At 39.4% G+C, this 21,183-nt stretch overlaps 1 protein-coding gene across 13 annotated transcripts in view; it reads right to left on the bottom strand.

Moving 5' to 3' along the window:
- The window catches only part of dock7 (dedicator of cytokinesis 7), a 170,611-nt gene that overhangs the window by 139,264 nt on the left and 10,164 nt on the right, over nt 1-21,183 (bottom strand). For all 13 annotated transcript variants that reach the window (XM_043699469.1, XM_043699470.1, XM_043699459.1 and 10 more), the window contains exons 3-6: nt 14,633-14,808; nt 11,259-11,327; nt 11,033-11,162; nt 1,578-1,790 (exon numbers count right to left, since the gene is read on the bottom strand). In XM_043699469.1, coding sequence (XP_043555404.1) covers nt 1,578-1,790; nt 11,033-11,162; nt 11,259-11,327; nt 14,633-14,808 — 588 coding nt within the window. The remainder of the gene's footprint in view (nt 1-1,577; nt 1,791-11,032; nt 11,163-11,258; nt 11,328-14,632; nt 14,809-21,183) is intronic.

The following is a 21,183-nucleotide window of genomic DNA, read 5'->3' as shown; positions in this document are numbered from 1 at the left end:
GATGATGTTTCTACAAGTGGGAGACATCTCAAACTAGGAGACATGGTTACAGAATAAGGGGACATTCATTTAAAACTGAGAGGTGAAGGAATTTCTTCTCCGAAAGGGCGCTGAATGTCTGGAATTCTCTACCCCAGAGAGTTGTAGGGACTAGAACACTGAAAGTATTTGAAGAAGTAGATTATTAAAATATGAAGGAGTTGAAGGCTGTGTGAAATTGCTACAAGTGAGCAGTTGAGGCCCTTGGCAGATCAACTATGAAAGCAGAAGGCAGGAAAGGCTTGAAGGCTGAATGGCCTACTTCTTTCCCTATTTCTTATGTTCTGAGTTGCATCAGCATTGGACTTGCCCCTCCCCCAGTGACAGGAAGTGTGGTGGTTCAGAAAGAGGCCAAGGGATTGTACTATCTTGGAAGTAGGCACAGGGCACCTTCGACAAAGTATTCAGCCTTTTCCTGCCTGCAATGAAAGGTGCTATGACCCCGCAGATCAAAAACATGCAGTGGATACACTAGAACACTACTAATTGGCAGTCAATTGTCAAGGTAATGACTTCAACAGACCTGAAGGTAAATCGGCTGCCCAACACCATAATTCCCACTCTGGAATATGCGGGATGGGTCAGGAGACAAGAGAAGGCAGCGAGCTCGTCACCCATTTTATTTTGTACGCCCCATCCTCCAAATGTGGCTTCTTCAAAGAGCAGGGAGAAAACTGCATTTTGCCAGTGGCGACCATAAATATTATTTAAAAGGAACTTCCAGAAAAATACACGTCGCTCAATAAGTGCATAACTCCTGTTCTATTGCTTATATGAGAGTGAGGAATTGAAAAATAACAAAGCAAAGGACCAGTAGAGTAAGTATTGATAGTGCTGAAGGAAATGAGGCAGAGTCACTCCCAAATCAATTTCCACACATGGCTGATCTCAAGCCAGCAACTGGGAAGCAGCAACCAAAGCACCTGTTTGACGTCTAAATGCAACTAACCACAAGCTCAGTTTGGTTGGGGTGTGCCCATGATAGTCTGAGGAGCAGAAGTTAAAATTATATTAAATAAAAAGAGGAACTTATCATTGTACTATTCCCAAAAAGTTAATTTATACCAAAAAGGCTTAAACATTTTGAAAGTGGAATTAAAACTGCTCATATCACGGTGTATGACTCAGTCGGTTATTGTTAGTTTATTCACAGTACAAGTTATGTTGTAACATCCACAAAATATAATAATTATTTAGTTTGTGAATCATTGTTTTGCTTATCATCGAATGGAATGATAATACTGGATATCAGAACACTTCCCAATGTAAGGAATGGTCTGTCAGCAACAAGCCCTCCCAGGACAGGCATAGCACAGGAAAGGTACAGAGGAAAACATCATCTATTCTCAGAAAGTTCCCCTTTCTATATCAGTCTAACACTTCCTACATCTGCAATCCCACAGATTCTTAGTGAGGTGACCAGTTAAACAATATTATTTTGCACTATTATTGCTAAACAATGTTATATGAAAATGACAAGAAAAAAATTAAAACTAGATAGCACACAGCACTGTCAAACACATGAGTAATTTTCCAACCTCATCCGGTGCAGGATAAAGTGCAAATAGCTCTTTGTGTCGATTTGCCTTCCTCTGTTCTTCATTCTGCTGATCTATTTCTTCAATTGGAGAGCGATCAAGTAGATTTGGAAGGACAGCATCAGGAAGTGAATTTTTCAGATCAAAAATACTACATGCCCAACTACCTCTAGGTGTATCATCTATTGATACAGAACGGCGTTTCAAATCATCCTGTAATCAGAGAGACATTTATTTAGATCTATGCTCAAATGTTTTGTTTAAGATCACAGTAAAAGTTGTTCAAGGGCCACTCTCAGAATACTAAACTGCAGAGAGCAGAATCAGGCCCACAATTCCACAATGAGGTCCTAATTTCAAATATACTGTGAAAACGCAAGTGCTCAATGAAACCCTGCATTTTTTGCTCTGGAAGACAAAAACTGCATGGTGTATATAAATCCAACAAACAGGGGCAATTCACTTGCTCTGTGAATGCCAGCAAACCCTTCTAATATTAATCTTGCAACTCATTCCACTTTAATGATCAAAGAGAGAACAAAACACTGCAATAAAAGAAAGTTAAGAAGACACATGGAACAACAAATCTGCTTGGGCATTATCTGCGACTTCACTGCTACTTTAAGCACATTTTGCAAAACAAAGGTCCGAGGGGATGTTGCTGAACAAAGAGACCTTGGAGTGCAGGTTCATAGCTCATTGAAAGTGGAGTCGCAGGTAGACAGGATAGTGAAGAAGGAGTTTGGTGTGCCCTCCTTTATTGGTCAGAGTATTGAGTACAGGAGTTGGGAGGTCATGTTGCAGCTGTACAGGGCATTGGTTAGGCCACCGTTGGAATATTGCATGCAATTCTGGTCTCCTTCCTAGCAGAAGGATGTTGTGAAACTTGAAAGGGGTCAGAAAAGATTTACAATGAGTTGCCAGGGTTGGAGGATTTGAGCTACAGGGAGAGGTTGAATAGGCTGGGGCTGTTTTCCCTGGAGAATCGGAGGCAGAGGGGTCACCTTATCGAGGTTTATAAAATCATGAGGGGCCCCACCCCCAATCAGATGACATACCCTAATCCACCCTACCTCCACTAAGCCAGACATCCACCACACAGCCTATCTACCTATCCATCCTTGACTCACTCCCAACTCATCATTTATTCATTCACTAACCACACTGGAACACTTGAAACCTTTCAAAAATTGGCTAAATATGGCAGCTGATGTTGAAAAAACTGGGAGGGTATGGAATAAATGGCAGAGAAGTTGAACAAATTGTTATCATTAGTCTTCACCTTACAAGTGTTACGGACCTGACCAAACCCCCCTCAAAATATATTAAGAAGACAGCCCAGACTCCAACTTCTTATTTTAAAGACAATTGTAAGGTGTTACCTTCCAGATGCAATTTGATTGATCAAACTACTCAACGTTAAGCAAAGCACACCTCATTATTACGCTACAGTTAAAATACAGACAAAATAAAAATAAAAGATTTGGCTTAACTGTAATTCTATTGGAATGCTTAACAAAATAATATATACATGAACTACTACTAATTAACAGTTCCAATATGATAGCATCGCATAAACATACTCTTGGCAATGGCAAATTCAGTAAAATAGATCGTCTCGCATGCAATTCCAGCTTTTAGCTGCAACAGAGAGAGGAATAAAAACTTCCACGTCCAGCCTCAAGATCCCAGCAACTGCTGAAAGCTAAAGCTTAAGAATCCTGGTTCTGTGGGAGTTAGACCCTACATGTTCAGGCTGCTTCAATTTCCAAATTTTAAAAAAATCCCAAGGCCTCACAAGCTGTTTACTTCATTGGCTTTGAGCAATCTGCATGGCACCTCTGTCTCAACCTTTCTTCATAAAAAGGACAAAATGCAACTCTAAATGCCACAAAACACACTATAGCCTTCCAAAAATACAAACAATCAAGTCACAAATGGAGGTGAGGAAATAAATACAATAACTAGTAATAGAGAAAAGGTGCCAGGGAAACTTGTGAGAGTAATGACCAATAAAGGACCTGATGCGATGACGAAGTAAAAGAAGTAACTATAGCAACAGTTCATGCACTGTAGTGATCTTCGAAGAACCTTAGATTCTGGAAAACTCCCAGAGGATTGAAAATTGTCAATGCAACACTTAATTAAAAAGGGAATTAAACAAAAACAGGTAACTATAAGCCATTTAACCTAACATCTGTTATTTCAGAAAATGTTCCAGTCTAATTTAAAGGATGAAATAACATAGCATCAAGAAATAATACAGGTTGTTCTGCTTTAATGCGCGTTTCTGTAAAGTGAATTCGCTGTAATACGATTGACAAATTGGAGACACTGTTTCTAAAGTACAACCTTTTAAAATATATGTTGACTGTAACGTGATTACACTGACAACATTTTAAGTGCTGGTTCTAAAGCATGATTTTTCTATAATGCAGGACTGCACAAGAACACAACCATCGTGCTATAGAAACATTACCTGTATGATGAAGCAAAGCAAGATTGGCTTCACAAAGGGGAATCCTTTGGAGAGGTAATAAGCAGGATAGATATAGGGAAAGCAGTGGATATAATACATTTGGATTTTAGAAGGCATTTGATAAGATACCACGGTTTAGGCTACTTAAGATAAGAGTTGGATGTGATATATTAGAACGGATAGAGGACTGACTAACTAATGGAAGTCAGAGAGTTGGCATTTGATGGAAATTTTAAGGATGGCAATCTGTAACCAGCGGAGTGCCATAGGGATTGACACTGAGGCACAATTATTTATAATATATATTAATGGCATAATCGAGGAAAATAAATGTACCATAGCCAAGTTTGCAGGTGATGCAAAAATAAGCAGGAAGGCAAGAACTGAACATGACACAAAGAGTCTGCTGAGGGTTATAAACAGGTTACGCAAGTGGGTAAAAACTTGATAGATCAAAAATAATATGGGAAAATGTATGGTTCTGAATTTAGCACGAAGAAGAGGAGTTGAATTTATTTAAATAGAGAAAGACTGCAGAAAGCTACAACTCAGAGAGATTTGGGATAGTCCTACACGAATCACAGCTAGAATGTAAGTTCAGCAGGTAATAAGGAGTACAATTGGATTGTTAGCCTTTATTTCAAAGGAAATGGAGGATGAAAAAGAGACATTTTGTGAAAATTAGACCACAGCTGAAATACTTTTGATAATTTTGCTCCCCTTATGTAAGGAAAGACTTACTAGCATTAAAGGCAATCAGAGAAGGTTCACTAGGTTAATCCCAAGTATAGAGGGACTGTTTTATGAGAAGAAATTGAGTAGCTTGAGCCTGTACTCATTAGAGTTCAGAAGAATCAAAGGTGACCTTTTGAAGCACAAAAGATTTTCAGGGGATGTGACATGGTAGATGTGGAAAGATGTTTCCTGCTGTACAGTCTCGGGCTAGAAGACATAATGTCACAATAAGGCAGATGATAAGGAATTGCTCCTCTCAGCGTGTCATGAATCTATGGAATTCTATACCACAGAGGACTGTGTGGATAACTATGTTCAAGGCTGAGATAGACAGATTTTTATTCAGTAAGGGAATCAAGGATTAACAGGAAAAGACAGGAAAATGGTCTTGAGGATTATCAGACCAGCCATGATCTCACTCAATGACAGTGAAGACTCAGTTGGCTGATGGCCTATGTCTTTTCCAGGGATGGCTGCACGTGTCCGCTGAAAGTGCAGCATCACTGCTGATTAGAAGACCTGCCCCATTATTTCAGATATATTTTGTAATCCTAGATATATATAATCCAATCTGTGAGAAAGGAAGGATCTGTGTTGAAGCACAGAGGAACTTCTTCTTTGCTCAAGAAATATATAATTATAGACAACAAATTTACAAATGAATTATATCTGGTAAATTAAGTCAATGGTTGTGAGCATTTATGTGGTTAGTATTTCATTTTTTTATTCAAGGAAAAATGAAGATTGACTTCAACATCCTTCTCAATGGAGTACAAACATGGATGAGTGATGTCCCTGCAACAAGTGGAATGAGTTTACACTGCTCCTTGTTTCCACTAGTTTGCTGTCATCTCACAAAGACTGTGTGTACTGTGTCCGACAATCTATAATGTTTGTTCTGGTCTACAATCAAAAACTTAACTCAGAAAGCACCCCATAATGAAGCAGGATGGACTTCTTTTACTTCACTGAAGTCTTATAATCAACATCTTTGTGGTCGCCTAATCAGTGTCATTTATCATTAAGTTAAAAGTGGCATTTTGCTGTGGGCCCAGTAAGACTGTCTCAAAGGCATTTACTGTAAGAAAACTGCAGCCAGCACACAAAGGAAATTCTCATCTCAATAACAAGAGCCACATTTAAATTGAGGTCACGAGGTGAAAGGTCATTATTTGATTTATTCATCTTAACTTACACTGTTTATAATTAAGCAGCCCACAATCTTTTTTGTGAAGGAAACTGATGAGGATCAAACTGTTGAGATGTAAGGAGGTGAATATTCAGTAATTTACTAAATTTAACTCTGGGATGGGGGTTCTTCTGCAGAACATTTTACTATTACTACTGATCCATCTTTTCTTACACAATAAGTCTGTCAACTGGACATATGTATCAATGCTGTTTGTTGGGCCTTTCTTGGGTAGATGCCTTGTTTGTTTCTCTAAGTGAGCAGAACTCAAGCAACTGACTGTGTGACTTTTAGAGGTTTCAAAATACATCAGGAAGCACTAAATAAAATTTAAATATTATGATGTCATGTAACTTTAGATACCGGCAAAACAATTGTAAATACAGACAACTAACATTCAACTTCCCATCATCTGTGCCCAAGCTCTTCATAAATTGAAATGATTTTCTAAAAGGACAAATACTGACATAAAAAGCTGCAATAATCATGAACATATGAAAGCAACAGCACTGAAATTAGGATGTCATTTCATGACTCTGTAATGGCCGATCAGTCAGGGTAGGCGCATGTGTGTAAAAAACTATGTTTTCTTCATAAGACCATAAGACATAGGAGTGGAAGTAAGGTCATTCGGCCCATCGAGTCCACTCCGCCATTTAATCATGACCGATGGGCATTTCAACTCCACTTACCCGCATTCTCCCCGTAGCCCTTAATTCCTTGTGACATCAAGAATTTATCAATCTCTACCTTGAAGACATTTAACGTCCCGGCCGCCACTGCACTCCGCGGCAATGAATTCCGCAGGCCCACCACTCTCTGGCTGAAGAAATGTCTCCGCATTTCTGTTCTGAATTGACCCCCTCTAATTCTAAGGCTGTGCCCACGGGTCCTAGTCTCCTCGCCTAATGGAAACAATTTCTTAGCATCCACCCTTTCCAAGCCATGTATTATCTTGTAAGTTTCTATTAGATCTCCCCTTAGTCTTCTAAACTCCAATGAGTACAATCCCAGGATCCTCAGCTGTTCCTCGCATGTTAGACATACCATTCCAGGGATCATCCATGTGAATCTCCGCTGGACACGCTCCAGTGCCAGTATGTCCCTCCTGAAGTGTGGGGCCCAAAACTGGACACAGTACTCCAAATGGGGCCTAACCAGAGCTTTATAAAGTCTCAGTAGCACATCACTGCTTTTACATTCCAACCCTCTTGAGATAAATGACAACATTGCATTCGCTTTCTTAATCACGGATTCAACCTGCATGTTTACCTTTAGAGAATCCTTGACTAGCACTCCCAGATCCCTTTGTACTTTGGCTTTATGAATTTTCTCACCGTTTAGAAAGTAGTCCATGCTTGTATTCTTTTTTCCAAAGTGCAAGACCTCGCATTTGCTCACATTGAACTTCATCAGCCATTTCCTGGCCCACTCTCCAAACTGTCTAGATCCTTCTGCAGCCTCCCCACTTCCTCATTGTCCTTTACAATTTTCTTTTAAACAAGAAATGGTAAACACTGCCCGACTGAAGATGGCAGCTATAGTCACTTACTGGAAATGATCAGGACGTTCCAGAACATTCTTTAAATCAAAGCAAACCAGCCCAGTAGCACATCCTTTAACTCATGGAGATTTGACCTGCTACCTATTGTGACTATAAGCTGCCTATAGGTGTCCTGACTTCCAAGATGATCATGATATAAATGAATTGCAACTTAATACTAAGAATGAAATGCATTCTATTGATCACTGAGATGGACCTACAGTATCTCTTTAGCCTACACTAGAAATGGGATGAGGACAATCAAATTATCTAATTTCTCTGAATAGTTTTGCAGAAATCCCCTGTCACATGACTGGAACCTGGGTTTGTTGAAAAGTTTAAGCGTAAAGATATATCTTCTGACTTTAATCACTATCTTAGATAACAAGAGTTGCTTTTGGCATAGTGACTTAGCCTGCCTCTCCATCTTCCACTCTCAAAAGTCTCATCTCTACAAATAATCACTTTGCCTGCCAAATTTGACCATTTCTCTGAGCATAATACAGCACTTCCAATTTCTATTTGTCTATATACCAGCTCCCACAGGAAAAGAACTGCTATAAGATCAGCCAACTGACAGGTTGAACAGTGACTCGCCAGACTCTTAAATCACGAGAATTAATACCATTATTTCTTTTTGAGAAATTCATAATTGTACCTTCTTTCCTTTCTACTTGGGATGCCAGTATTTGTGAACAAGGTAGTGTTTTGAATGCTTTGTTTAAAAAGCCTTACCTCTGGTTTTATTTGAAGAGGTTTTGCTATGAGTTTACTTCTAAGATTGAAACTGAAAAGAAATGGGTTTTGGGAAGATTTACCTCAGTAAGGCACAGGAGTAAAAATGAAAAGGAGTAAACCTCTCTGTTTTAGGCTTAAAAAAGAAAAAGCAATCATGATTTATTCTACTTCCTCTGTGGTAGTTACAATATTGAAAACAAGTAGCTCAGTCAGCTTCAATTGATTCAAATCTCCTGTTTAATTCACACCTGTGTGATAAATTGCATATATAAGACATTGATTGTTCAACTTGAAAAAACAATGAAGGCAGACTCGGGAATATACAAAACGATCCAATTTAATTGCTATGTTAGAATAACAAAGCAGAGAGAAGAACATGGATGCATAACAACAGAATCCAGAACGTTGGCTTGCTCACTCATTCTCTCTCCCTGTCTGATTTATTCAACATCTCTGAATTCTCATTCACTCTGAACTCAAATTATTTACAGATTCTGTTACTGCTGCTGGACAAGTCCACAATTAATCAACTGTATCCTCAGGTTGAAAATGTGTTGCTGGAAAAGCGCAGCAGGTCAGGCAGCATCCAAAGAACAGGAGAATCGATGTTTCGGGCATAAGCCCTTCTTCAGGAATGAGGAAAGTGTGTCCAGCAGGCTAAGATAAAAGGTAGGGAGGAGGGACTTGGGGGAGGGGCGTTGGAAATGCGATAGGTGGAGGGAGGTCAAGGTGAGGGTGATAGACCGGAGTGGGGTGGGGGCGGAGAGGTCAGGAAGAAGATTGCAGGTTAGGAAGGCGGTGCTGAGTTCGAGGGATTTGATTGAGACAAGGTGGGGGGAGGGGAAATGAGGAAACTGGAGAAATCTGAGTTCATCCCTTGTGGTTGGAGGGTTCCCAGGCAGAAGATGAGGCGCTCTTCCTTCAACCGTCATGTTGCCATGGTCAATCCTCAGGTTTAAAATCTAATATAGAGTCATAGAGATGTACAGCATGGAAAGAGACTCTTCAGTCCAACTCAGCCATGTCGACCAGATATCCAAAATTAATCTAGTCCCATTTGCCAGCACTTGGACCATATCCCTCTAAACCTTTCCTCTTCATATGCCCATCCAGGTGCCTTTTAAATGATGTAATTGTACCAACCTCCACCACTTCCTCTGACATCCCATTCCATACATGCACCACCCTCTGCGTGAAAAGGTTGCCCCTTAAGTCCGTTTTAAATCATTCACTTCTCATCTGAAACCTATGTCCTCTAGTTCTGGACTCCCCTAACTGAGGGAAAAGACCTTGTCTATTTACCCGATCCATGCCCCTCATGATTTTATAAACCTCTACAAAGTTATCCATCAGCCTCCAACACTCCAGGAAAAACAGCCCCACCTTATTCAGCCTCTCCCTATAGCTCAAACTCTCCAAACCTGGCAACATCCTTGTAAATCTTTGCTGAACCCTTTCAAGTTTTACAACATCCTTCTGAAAGGAAGGACACCAGGACTGCATACAATATTCTAAAAGTGGCCTAACCAATGTCTGTACAGCCCAACATGACCTCCCAATTCCTGTAATCAATACTCTGACCAATAAAGAAAAGCATACCAAACGCCTTCTTCACTATCCTATCTACCTGTGACTCCACTTTCAAGGAGCTATGAACCTGCACTTCAAGTTCTCTTTGTTCAGCAACACTCCCTAAGACCGTGCCATTAAGTATATAAGTCCTGCCCTGATTTGTCTTTCCAAAATGCAGCACCTCATATTTACCTAAATTAAACTCTATCTGCCACTCCTTGGCCCATTGGCCCACCTGATCAAGATTCCGTTGTACTCTGAGGTAACCTTCTTCACAGTCTACTACACCTCCAATTTTGGTGTCATCTGCAAACTTACTAACTATACCTCCTATGTTGACATCCAAGTCATTTATTTCACAGAGTCTAATGTGTAGTCTTATTTCTCCCTGTCTGTCTTTTAAACTCTCTCTTTTAAACTTATTACCTGTGTTTGTCAATGTGTCTCATGTTGCGCCTTTGATTATTTTTTTCTCAGGGTTTTTGGCTAATAAGATTCCTCGTTCTTTCACTCAGGAAAACCTGGGCAATTGGCTCCTTCATCTTCTAGTGAACTACATTTTACATGAATTGTGATATCAACGTGCTAAAAAATTGCAACCAATTATGAAGGGGTTAAAAAGAGGGTAACTAAAAGAGGTAGCTAAATCCTCAATCTGTGTACTTATTATTCTATACAAATAAACCACACGGACTCTTGACTGGATAGAAAGGAAAACTTGAATTTATACAGCACCATGGGGTGCCATAGTGGCTCAGTGGTTAGCACTGCTGCCTCATAGCATTAGGGACCCAAATGTGATTCTACCCTCAGACAAATGTCTGTGTGGAGACTGCTCATTCTCCCCATGTCTGCGTGGGTTTCCACGAGGTGCTCTGGTTTCTTCCCAAAGCCAAAGATTATGTGGATTAGCCATGGAAAATGCAGGGTTCCAGGGACAGGGTTGGGAGATAGGTCTGGGTGGGATGCTCTTTGGAGGATCGGTGCTTCCATCCTGTAAGGATTCTATGATTTAGAGCCTCAAGATGTCCCAGTTATGACCAATTAAGTACTTTTGAATTGTAAATGTAGGAAACACACATAGCCAACACCTGAAGCATGTGATAATCGCCACATACAGTAATCTGTTTTTGCAGTGTTGATACAAACCTGTACTTCACACATAATTTTGTTTAAATATTTTATAGTAAATACTTCACCTGATCATCTTGATAACTGTTGGTGTCTGGGATTTCATCCGACTCAAAGATCTGTTTTGGTAAACCCTTCTGCCTTTCTTTCTGTTTGTCAAGTGTATTAGGATTGAATCCTGTGCTGAGTTTGTGGTACCTGGTTAAATGAATTTTAAAAACATCACGCTACTGTTGAACTTCACTCAAAATTTGAAATGAACTTTGGTGAAAAAATATAAAACTAAATATTTACTTGCGATTCACGATAGCCCAATCCTCAGTATAAGTTTTTACACAGTCCCTGACATGGGGATCCACATCACTGAAAATAAAGATTTAAATATCATTAATTATAAAAATTGTATTTCAAACAATGTGGATAAATTAATTTTCACAAGATATGCACTACTTTGAAACGGTTTCATTGATGATATAAGATAACGGTAATAGGACCAGTACCCTTAAAATGCCACCAGTGTGTGGGAAGTGGAAAGGAAATTCCTCCATAACTTGAAGAAACTACTGTGCTCAGTTCTGGAAAACCCACCTTAAGAAGGATGATGAAGCCATGGACAGGGAGATAAGAAATTTGGATGGTGCAAAGATTAAGATGTTTTAGTCAGAAAGAGAAGAGAAGCAAGAATTCTCCTAAATATAGCAGAAAAAAGTAAAGAAAAAGGCATTGTGTTAACTGTGTTAAAATTGTTTTGGGTTTTTTTTTAAACCAGGTAAATAAAGAACTAACATTTCTACTAAGTGACAAGACTGGTCATAAGTTTTAGATCAGCAACAATAAAGATACAGGAATTATTTTTTCAAGTGTTAATAAAAAAACTGAAACATCCCTTTCCTATACAAGTCAGCTCTCAGATTGTCCACATAAAACTGCCAAATTAAGACCCCTTTAATTGTTAGCATATGCATTGTGAAGTAGGCCAGTATGTCAATTGTTTTATTTCACACAGTCATAACTTTCATCTCATTGCCTGGGTTCAAACCCTAAGTTCTAATATTGAAAGGGCAGGGTACTGACTTACGACACCACATGTTCCACACGTTATAAGTAACTTCATGAATATATTTCATCTTGCTGCGCTTCATATACATCACTAATTGATGTTTTCTTCAAATATTTACTCAATCCGTTCTGTAAAGCTAGTTTGGATTTTGCTTCCAACCCGGTTTCTAGCAGTATACTCCAGGTTTCAGATTATGGAATAGTCCCATGAATGTAGACTTTAAACCAAATAAACATTAGTTCCCTTCCACAGCTTAATATTTAGAATATTCACCTGAATACAAAAAAAGCATTCAATACAATTTCAAGAATTTAAATATTAAAAAAACTTGTTTGGACATATTTTTGAAGTATGCGGGCCTGATCTGTGTACGTGAGGGGGTTTAGTGATTAACTTGTTCGTATGTGAGAAAGAGAAAGAGAGAGAGAGAGAGACTTGGAATAATAATAGGAATTTGTTAGCAGTGTTAGAGGTTTATGTCCAGTATCAAGAGAACTTTGAAAGATGATGATCAGTTTCCACAGAGCTCCTGTCTACTTTCTTTCAAACCCTTCACCAAGCTGCCTGGTCCTGGGGATATGGCACTACATAATAGCAGCATGTTCCCATTAAACATTCCCTGGACAGGTACAGCATGGGGTTAGACACAGAGTAAAGCTCCTTTTACTATTTTAAACTGTAAGTAAATCTCTCTCTACACTGACCTCATCAAACACTCCCACATCAGGGACAGCACAGGGTCATAAACAATGTAAAGTTCCCTCTGCAATATCCTCATCAAACATTCCCAAGCTAGGGACAGCACAGGGTTAGAGTAAAGATCTCTCTACACTGACCCCATCAAACACTCCCTGGACGGTGGCAGCATGGGGTTAGATACAGAGTAAAGATCTCTCCACACTGTCCCATTTAACATTCCCAGGAGAGGTACAGCATGTGGTTATATACCTCCTTTTTTCAAAGAAGTAAACCACCCTCTGCACTGTCCCCATCCAGGACAGGGACAGCATGGGGCTCGATACAGAGTAAAGCTTCCTCATCACAGGGTGATGAAAGAAGTGTCATAGTTGTGAAAGGAGGGACAGAGACATAGAAGCAAATTGTTCTCAGTAATTAAGAGGTGCAAAACAAGAGGCCAGAGATACAAGATTAAATAGAAGAGATTTAGAACAGAGTGTAGGAGAAATTCTTCAAACAATTAATCTGTGGAATTTACCATGAAGGTTATAGACTGAGACAGAAATGGTTAGGATATAGGAAAAGGTGGTGAATTAAATGGTGGATAAGGTGGGTAAATCTGATTAGATAGAATATTTGTGAGGAAGAAGTTAAACATCGACTCAGGCTGGTGGAGCAGAATGGCCTGTATTCTGCTTTGCATTTGCTACGTGCATTTACAAAGTTACCGAATGATTTTCCTCACAAGTAACTATGGTGGAAAACAATTCGGATCCTGCTCTAATCTTCTTCCCAGGAAGTTCCAAGATAGGTCTGTGAGTGCTGTGTGTGTTGTGTGTTACTGCTTACAAATGTTTCAGGTGTGCTCTGAAAATGTATGACAGATTTATGGTTAACCTGAATGTCAAACACGTCTCACCTGAGGAGCTGACTATAAAGATTGTCGATTACTTTGTGGAGTTTTGTGGCGAGCACAGAGGTGGAGGAATTCAAAACTAAAGGTCATAATTTTAAGGTGAGAGGAGAAAGATTTCAAAAGGACTTGAAGGAGACCTTTTTCACACAGCGGGTGATTTGTATGTGGAATAAACTTCCAGAGGAAGTGGTAGATGCAGGTTCAGTTACATTTAAAAGACTTTTGGATAAGTACATGAATAGGAAAGGTTTGGAGGGATATGGACCAATGCAGGCAAGCTGGACTAGTTTGGTTTGGGAATGTGGTTAGTGTGGACTAGTTTGACTGAAGGGTCTGTTTCCATGCTGTTTGACTCTATGACATTCTGTGATCATAAAAGACATTGTAGAAATGCAATCCTCCGATCCTTTCTATATTATTCAAGAATAATTTGCATATAGAAATCAACTCAAACTTGCTCAAGCGTTCAATCACTCGACCTCCAACTTTTCCAGAACTTAAACGTGCAAATCTGTGGCTACCTTGTTTCTCTCCTCTTCCAACTGAAGGCACAAATCAGAACATTTACAATCTCCTTAGGAATTTCTTCAAACAACTAGCCACACTATATTTGATAAGACCCAATCTTTGATTTGTCTGCCTCTTTAGTTCCTCCACATGATTTTGAAATCTGCCAGTATATTCTTAAAATTAGCATTAAATAATCAAAAACATGCAGCTCGACAAAGTAAATAACTTTTATTTCAGCCTCATTTTTCTAATTAAGTTATAGAAAGATAAAATAAAAACTGTGAAATAATGAAATAAAAACAGAAAAGTTTGAAAATGTATAAACAGACATATCATTATCAGCAGCATGTATTGTTTCAAATGGAACTCTTTAAACAATGAAACTTTCTGTTTCTGTGGTAGGCTATTGTGCAGTTATAATCTTATTGTTACAATTTTTCTTTTTACATTTAACATTAAGATTACACCTATTTTGGTTACACTGTTGGGAATTATTTATCTTACCTTTCTTCAGGGACAGCTTGCACCAATGTTCGGCATTCCCTGGGGCTGTAGATAACTTCAATGTCATCTGGAGGAAATTCCAGCAAGTCCCTCAAGGGACCTGCATCAATTATTGGGGGGTGCATTAACACATAATCCTCGAAGTCCACTGGATCAACTGCCTCAGTTAATGGAACCTAGAAATTACAAATTCAGAATTTATAATCTGCCATCTGACAATAATTCCATTAACACAGCACCTAGCAAGTCACCTGTGACAGTCAACTGGGTGGCGACAAAACATTTGTAGATGAAAAAGGATGTTTCCAGATGTAGGAAAATCTACAATGAGAGGTTATTGTTGTAGTTGTTCAAGGCATATTTGCCGAGCTGGGAAGTTGGCCTTCTAGGTTACATCCTCAGTGCTGTGGAGCCTCCTGTGAAGTGCTGCTGTCCTGCATCTGTTGGAATTTATTTGATTTTGCTCCTACTGCTTCCAGTTGCCGGTTCTGGTTGTTCATTGCAGTGGTCAGTATTTTTGGTCTAGGTCAATGTGCTTATTGATGGAGACCATGGATGAGTTCCATGCTTCTCGAAATTCTATGCTATCCTCTGTTTGGCTTGTCCTATTATTGTTATGTTGTCCCAGTCAAATTTGTGGTCCTTGTCATCTGTATGCATAGCTACTAGGGGCAACCGGTTATGGTGTTTAGTGGTTTGTTGATGTTCATGAATGCGGATCACTAGTTGTCTCCCTGTTTGTCCTGTATAACGTTTTGTGCAGTCTCTGCATGGAATCTTGTAAATTACGTTGGTCCTGCACACAATGGATATTGGGTGTTTTGTTCTGGTGAGATATAAAACTAAGATGAAGAGAAGTTGTTGTCATTAATCTATGAAATTCACAACCGCAGAGTGCAGTGGATTCTGGGCCAATGAGTCAATTTAAGAGATTAGATTCCCTACAGTGTGGAAACAGGCCCTTTGGCCCAACAAGTCCACACCAACCCTCCAAAGAGTAACCCACCCAGACCCATTTCCTTCTGACTAATGAAGCTAACACTATGGGCAATTTAGCATGGCCAATTCACTTGACCTGCATATCTTTGGATTGTGGGAGGAAACCGGAGCAAACGGAGGAAACCACGCAGACACGGGGAGAGTGTGCAAACTCCTGAGGCTGGAATTGAACCCGGGTCCCTGGTGCTGTGAGGCAACAGTGCCATGTCTATCTCAAGAGGGAGAGAAACAGATTTTTTAAAAAATACTAAGAGTTAAAGGATTAAGTAGAGCAGGTAGGAAAGTGGAGTTGAGGCTAAGATGAGATCAGCCATGATCATATCAAATGGCAGAACAGCCTCGAGAAACTGAACTGCCTGCTTTTAATTCTTATGTTTTTATTAAACATAATCACTTATAGAGCCATAGAGATGTACAGCATGGAAACAGACCCTTCGGTCCAACCTGTTCACGCCGACCAGATATCCCAACCCAATCTAGTCCCACCTGCCAGCACCCGGCCCATATCCCTCCAAACTCTTCCTATTCATATACCCATCCAAATGCCTCTTAAATGTTGCAACTGTTCCAGCCTCCACCACATCCTCTGGCAGCTCATTCCATACACGTACCACCGTCTGCATGAAAAAGTTGCCCCTTAGGTCTCTTTTATATCTTTCCCCTCTCACCCTAGACCTATGCCCTCTAGTTCTGGACTCCCCGATCCCAGGGAAAGGACTTTGTTTATTTATCCTATCCATGCCCCTCATAATTTTGTAAACCTCTATAAGATCACCCCTCAGCCTCCGACGCTCCAGGGAAAACAGCACCAGCCTGTTCCGCCTCTCCCAATAGCTCAAATCCTCCAACCCTGGCAACATTCTTGTAAATCTTTTCTGAACCTTTTCAAGTTTCACAACATCTTTCCGATAGGAAGGAGACCAGAATTGCACGCAATATTCCAACAGTGGCCTAACCAATGTCCTGTACTACCGAACATGACCACTTCGCATTTATCTGCATTACACTCCATCTGCCATTTCTCAGCCCATTGGCCCATCTAGTCCAGATCCTGTTGTAATCTGAGGTAATCCTCTTCACTGTCCACTACACCTCCAATTTTGGTGTCATCTGCAAACTTACTAACTGTACCTCTTATGCTCGCATCCAAATCATTTATGTTAATGACAAAAAGTAGAGGACCTAGCACTGATCCCTGTGGCATTCCACTAGTCACAGGCCTCCAGTCTGGAAAACAACCCTCCACCACCACCTTTGAGGCAGTTCTGTATCCAAATGGCTAGTTCTCCCTGTATTCCATGAGATCTAACCTTGCTAGCTAATCAGTCTCCCATGGGGAACCTTGTCGAAAGCCTTACTGAAGTCCATATAGATCACATCTACCGCTCTGCCCTCATCAATCTTCTTTGTTACTTCTTCAAAAAGTTTGTGAGGCTTGATTTCCCAAGCACAAAGCCATGTTGACTATCCCTAATCAGTCCTTGCCTTTCCAAATACATGTACATCTTGTCCCTCAGGATTCCCTCCAACAACTTGCCCACCACCGAGGTCAGGCTCACCGGTCTATAGTTCCCTGGCTTGTCTTTACCACCCTTCTTAAACAGTGGCACCACTTGAGCAATGGGATTCTGGCTATGAAAGGAATGTGTTCAGACATAATCACATTATATGATCCAGGTGACTGGAATACATAACCATGACTTTATTTGGATCACTGGCAGTTGAAGAGAGCAGGTAATATGAAAAATCGACCCTCTGTGTTTTTACCAATCTATAGAACTGGACAAGCAATTGAGAAACACTTGTTCTCGCTATCCAAGCATGCCTACTGATCTTGACAATACAAGTACTACAGACAGATTTAAGAATAACTAACCCAACACTGTGACTCCAAAAGAACAGAGAAGTCAGAAGCAGTAGGAGTACCAAGTGAAAACAGCAAAACCACTGAATTCAACCTGAGGTCTGCCAAGTCACCAAATTTATGATAATAAATAATTTCAATTTTACTGGACTCTAACTTATGTAATCCACCCTTCCCACTCTGTATTCAGCATGTTAACATTGATTGCGTGCATGTGAAAAAGCTTTTTTTTAATCATTTTACCTAGACCAGATTAAATCAATAAAACATTCCTCTTCTCTTTTATAAAAATATCCAAGAAAACCAATCTCGCCTTTTATTGTGGCAACACATAAACAGTTAAACACTCGCAGAATTGACAAGCATATCCATTGATTTTTTTTAAAATCCTGTTGTGGTCAAATGAAGAGCAGGAAAAGAGGGAAACCCATTCAACCGCTCATCATTTGTTCATTACAAAGAAGAGAGAAGCAGAGATGCAGACAGATTTTGGAAGGGAATTTGAGAGCTGAGAATCTAGGGAGATGCAGGGAACGCTGTCAATGGTGAAAAATTAAAATCAGGGTTGCACAGGAGGTTAGATTTTGAGAAGTGCAGAGAACTGAGGATTGTAGAGGAGAACCCAAGGAATAAGAAGGCTAGGCAGTGAATGGGGTTTGAAATCAAGAAGGAGAATTTTGAAACCAAGCATTGATGGATGGAAGCCAGTGTCAGTCAGTGAGTTCAGGGTGATGGATGAACGAAAGTGAGAGGTGAGAGTTATGAAGTGACCAATAGAATTGTGAATTATATCAAATTTCCATAGAGCTCAAAGTATAAGCTTGGCAAGAGAGCATTAAAATAGTTGAGTGGAGGTAAAGGTTTTAATAACAAATAGGATAAGGCAATGACAGTAACCATAATGGTTCTTGGGTGGAAACAAGCAATCTTGGTGACTAAGATGGTGTGGGGTTATATGACCCTTATCCTTCTGAAATTTAACAAGGTTATATAATAAAAGGACTCCAGAGTGTTTTGCAATCAGGCCTAAATCCAAGGGAAACAATGAATAATAAAGACATGATTCAGTTTGATATTTTTGTTTTAAAACAAAGGTAGTTTAGGCTTTGCTGGACTGGAAACCAATGTAAGTCAGTGAACTCAAGAGTAATAGATGAACAGAACTTGGGTGCAAGTTAATAAAACCAAGGTTAAGAATTCAAGCTACAAAAGAGAAGTTCAACTTTCAAGAAGAAAATAAATCCATTCATTAGAAAATAGAAGTCTCTCAAAACAAGCTATACTGTAGAAATTTCAGACATAATACACACAATGATATAGATACGGTTGATTATTTTAAGACCATAAGACCATAAGACATAGGAGCGGAAGTAAGGCCATTCGGCCCATTGAGTCCACTCTGCCATTCGATCATGGCTGATGGGCATTTCAACTCCACTTACCCGCATTCTCCCCGTAGCCCTTAATTCCTTGTGACATCAAGGAATTTTATTTTATTTTATTTTATTTTATTCTATTTTATTAAACAGTGACCATATTTTATTGCATACCATATGTTACATTCTTAGCATCACCTCAACTGGGTCAGACATCAAGAGAAAGGGTCTGAAACAAATAATTGCAGTGATTTGGTTGGTTTATTTTTCATTTTCTCTTCACTAAATTGCTCACTTTAGAAATTAGATGACTTATTTGGATTTAATGTGCATATGCTGCTTTGGTTACTTATACTTAAACCTGTCAAACATTTGAACAAATCAGAATTTCTGAATGAACAGTTATTAATTAAGCCAAACCGAAAAATGAGATTTGGATATTTTCACTGTTAAAGATGTGCAAATATTTAGATGCGGCATACAGATTAACACTGTATAGAAAATATTGTTCAATCATAATGCAAGTTCATATATTAAGATACAAAATACAGGGTTAACATTGCAGGAATAACATTATAAAAAATTAACTGCATTCATGCAATACTAGTATTTATTTCAGCCCATAGGGTACAAGTTCACAATGCAAGAGAATGATCAAAGAGTTGAGAGAAATCTTTGACTTTATCAGAAAATCGCCAATAGAACTTTTAAAGCATCACTCAGATTCAATACAGTGCATAATATTCTATTCCCAGTCTCACAAACTGAGCAGAGTCAAGCTAATTTAGCAAACAAAAATCTAAATGATTTCACATTTGTCAAAAAGCCCCACGAGCGTTCAAGGAAAAAAATCCAACTCAAGCTCGGCGAAATTTTGCCAAGTGCTTAGAAGTTATAGAGGGAACAAATCAATTTAGAAAAGTTATATACATGTAACCCAATTCATAGTCAGCTTCTAGCAAAGCTAAATCCAAGGTCAAATGAATGGAATTCACTGGTCCAACTTGATTAAAATCCTAAAATTAGTGAAATCATTAAGTCTTTTCTCACAGATGTGCAAATAGGAAATAAGGCATCCACATATAAATCTTCTCTTCAAGAAATAAAGGATGTGATACTCCACTCTGCGGATGGTTCAACAATTTTAGCCAGTATATAATAAATCACAGATGTCAGCCAATACCAGATTGGTCTTCTGGTTTGTGAGGAGTGAGATATCAGCCAAGGCAATGCATAGTGTAGAAATGCAACTAGATTGTGGTCTTGGGTTGTGATGGAAATTAAATAAGGAAAATAAAATTTGGCAATTCTTTCTACTCCCAATCACTGCTCTCAGACTGCTTGGTGAATGTGCACACTTGTGCACTCCACATGTCAATTGCCAATTGACACTCAGAGTGTACTTTACAGGAACTGTCATTTACGTGAGTGACTAAAATATGGCCAGTTGCTATGGTACTGTAATACAAGTTAGCATCTTTGGAAAAATGAGAACAATAAGTTGGAAAAAGACAGTTAGTCTTTTTAAAAAGGAATATTATATACCAAGAATAAATTAAATATTGCCATACCTTGACATCACAGAAGATACACTGGCAGTATAAAAAACCCGTCGGGTCATGTTTACGCATGCAAGGCTATTTTATAAGATCTTCTATTTATCAATTTTGCTCATCCCTAAAGATCTGTGGTTTAGCACGTATTTTTTTATAGGGTCATATGGCATAGAAACAGGCCCTTCGGTCCAACTCGTCCTTGCCATACAGATTTCCCAAACTAAACTTGTCCCACTTGCTTGTGTTTGGTTCATATCCCCCTAAACTGTACCTATCAAAATGTCTCTTCAATGTTGTAACTACACCTGCTTCTACCACTTCCTCTTCCAGTTCATTCCACACACAAATCAACACAAAATGTTGTCCCTCAGGTCCCTTTCAAATCTTTCTCCTCTCACTTTAAAAATATGCCTTCTAGTTTTGAACTCCCCCACCCTATGGAAAAGGCCTTTGCCATTCACCTTATCCATGCCCCTCATGATTTTATACACCTCTATAAGGTCACCTCTAAACCGCCTACACCCCAGTGAAAAAAGTCCCAGCCTATTCAGCCTCTACTTATAACTCAAACCCTCCAGCCCCAGCAACTTCCTCGTAAACCTTTTCTGAACCCTTTCCATTTTAATAATATCCTTCCTATAGTAGGGCAACGAGCCCCATACACAGTACTCCAAAGGTGGCCTCGGCAACATCCTACACAATTACAACATGATGTGTCCCAATTTCTATACTCAATGGTCTTCTGCTTAAACTGTA

Source organism: Chiloscyllium plagiosum, chromosome 11 (genome assembly GCF_004010195.1).
Source record: "Chiloscyllium plagiosum isolate BGI_BamShark_2017 chromosome 11, ASM401019v2, whole genome shotgun sequence".
Taxonomy (NCBI): domain Eukaryota; kingdom Metazoa; phylum Chordata; class Chondrichthyes; order Orectolobiformes; family Hemiscylliidae; genus Chiloscyllium; species Chiloscyllium plagiosum.
The sequence above is the reverse complement of the archived record's forward strand: the minus strand, read 5'-3'. Positions and strand labels throughout refer to the sequence as shown.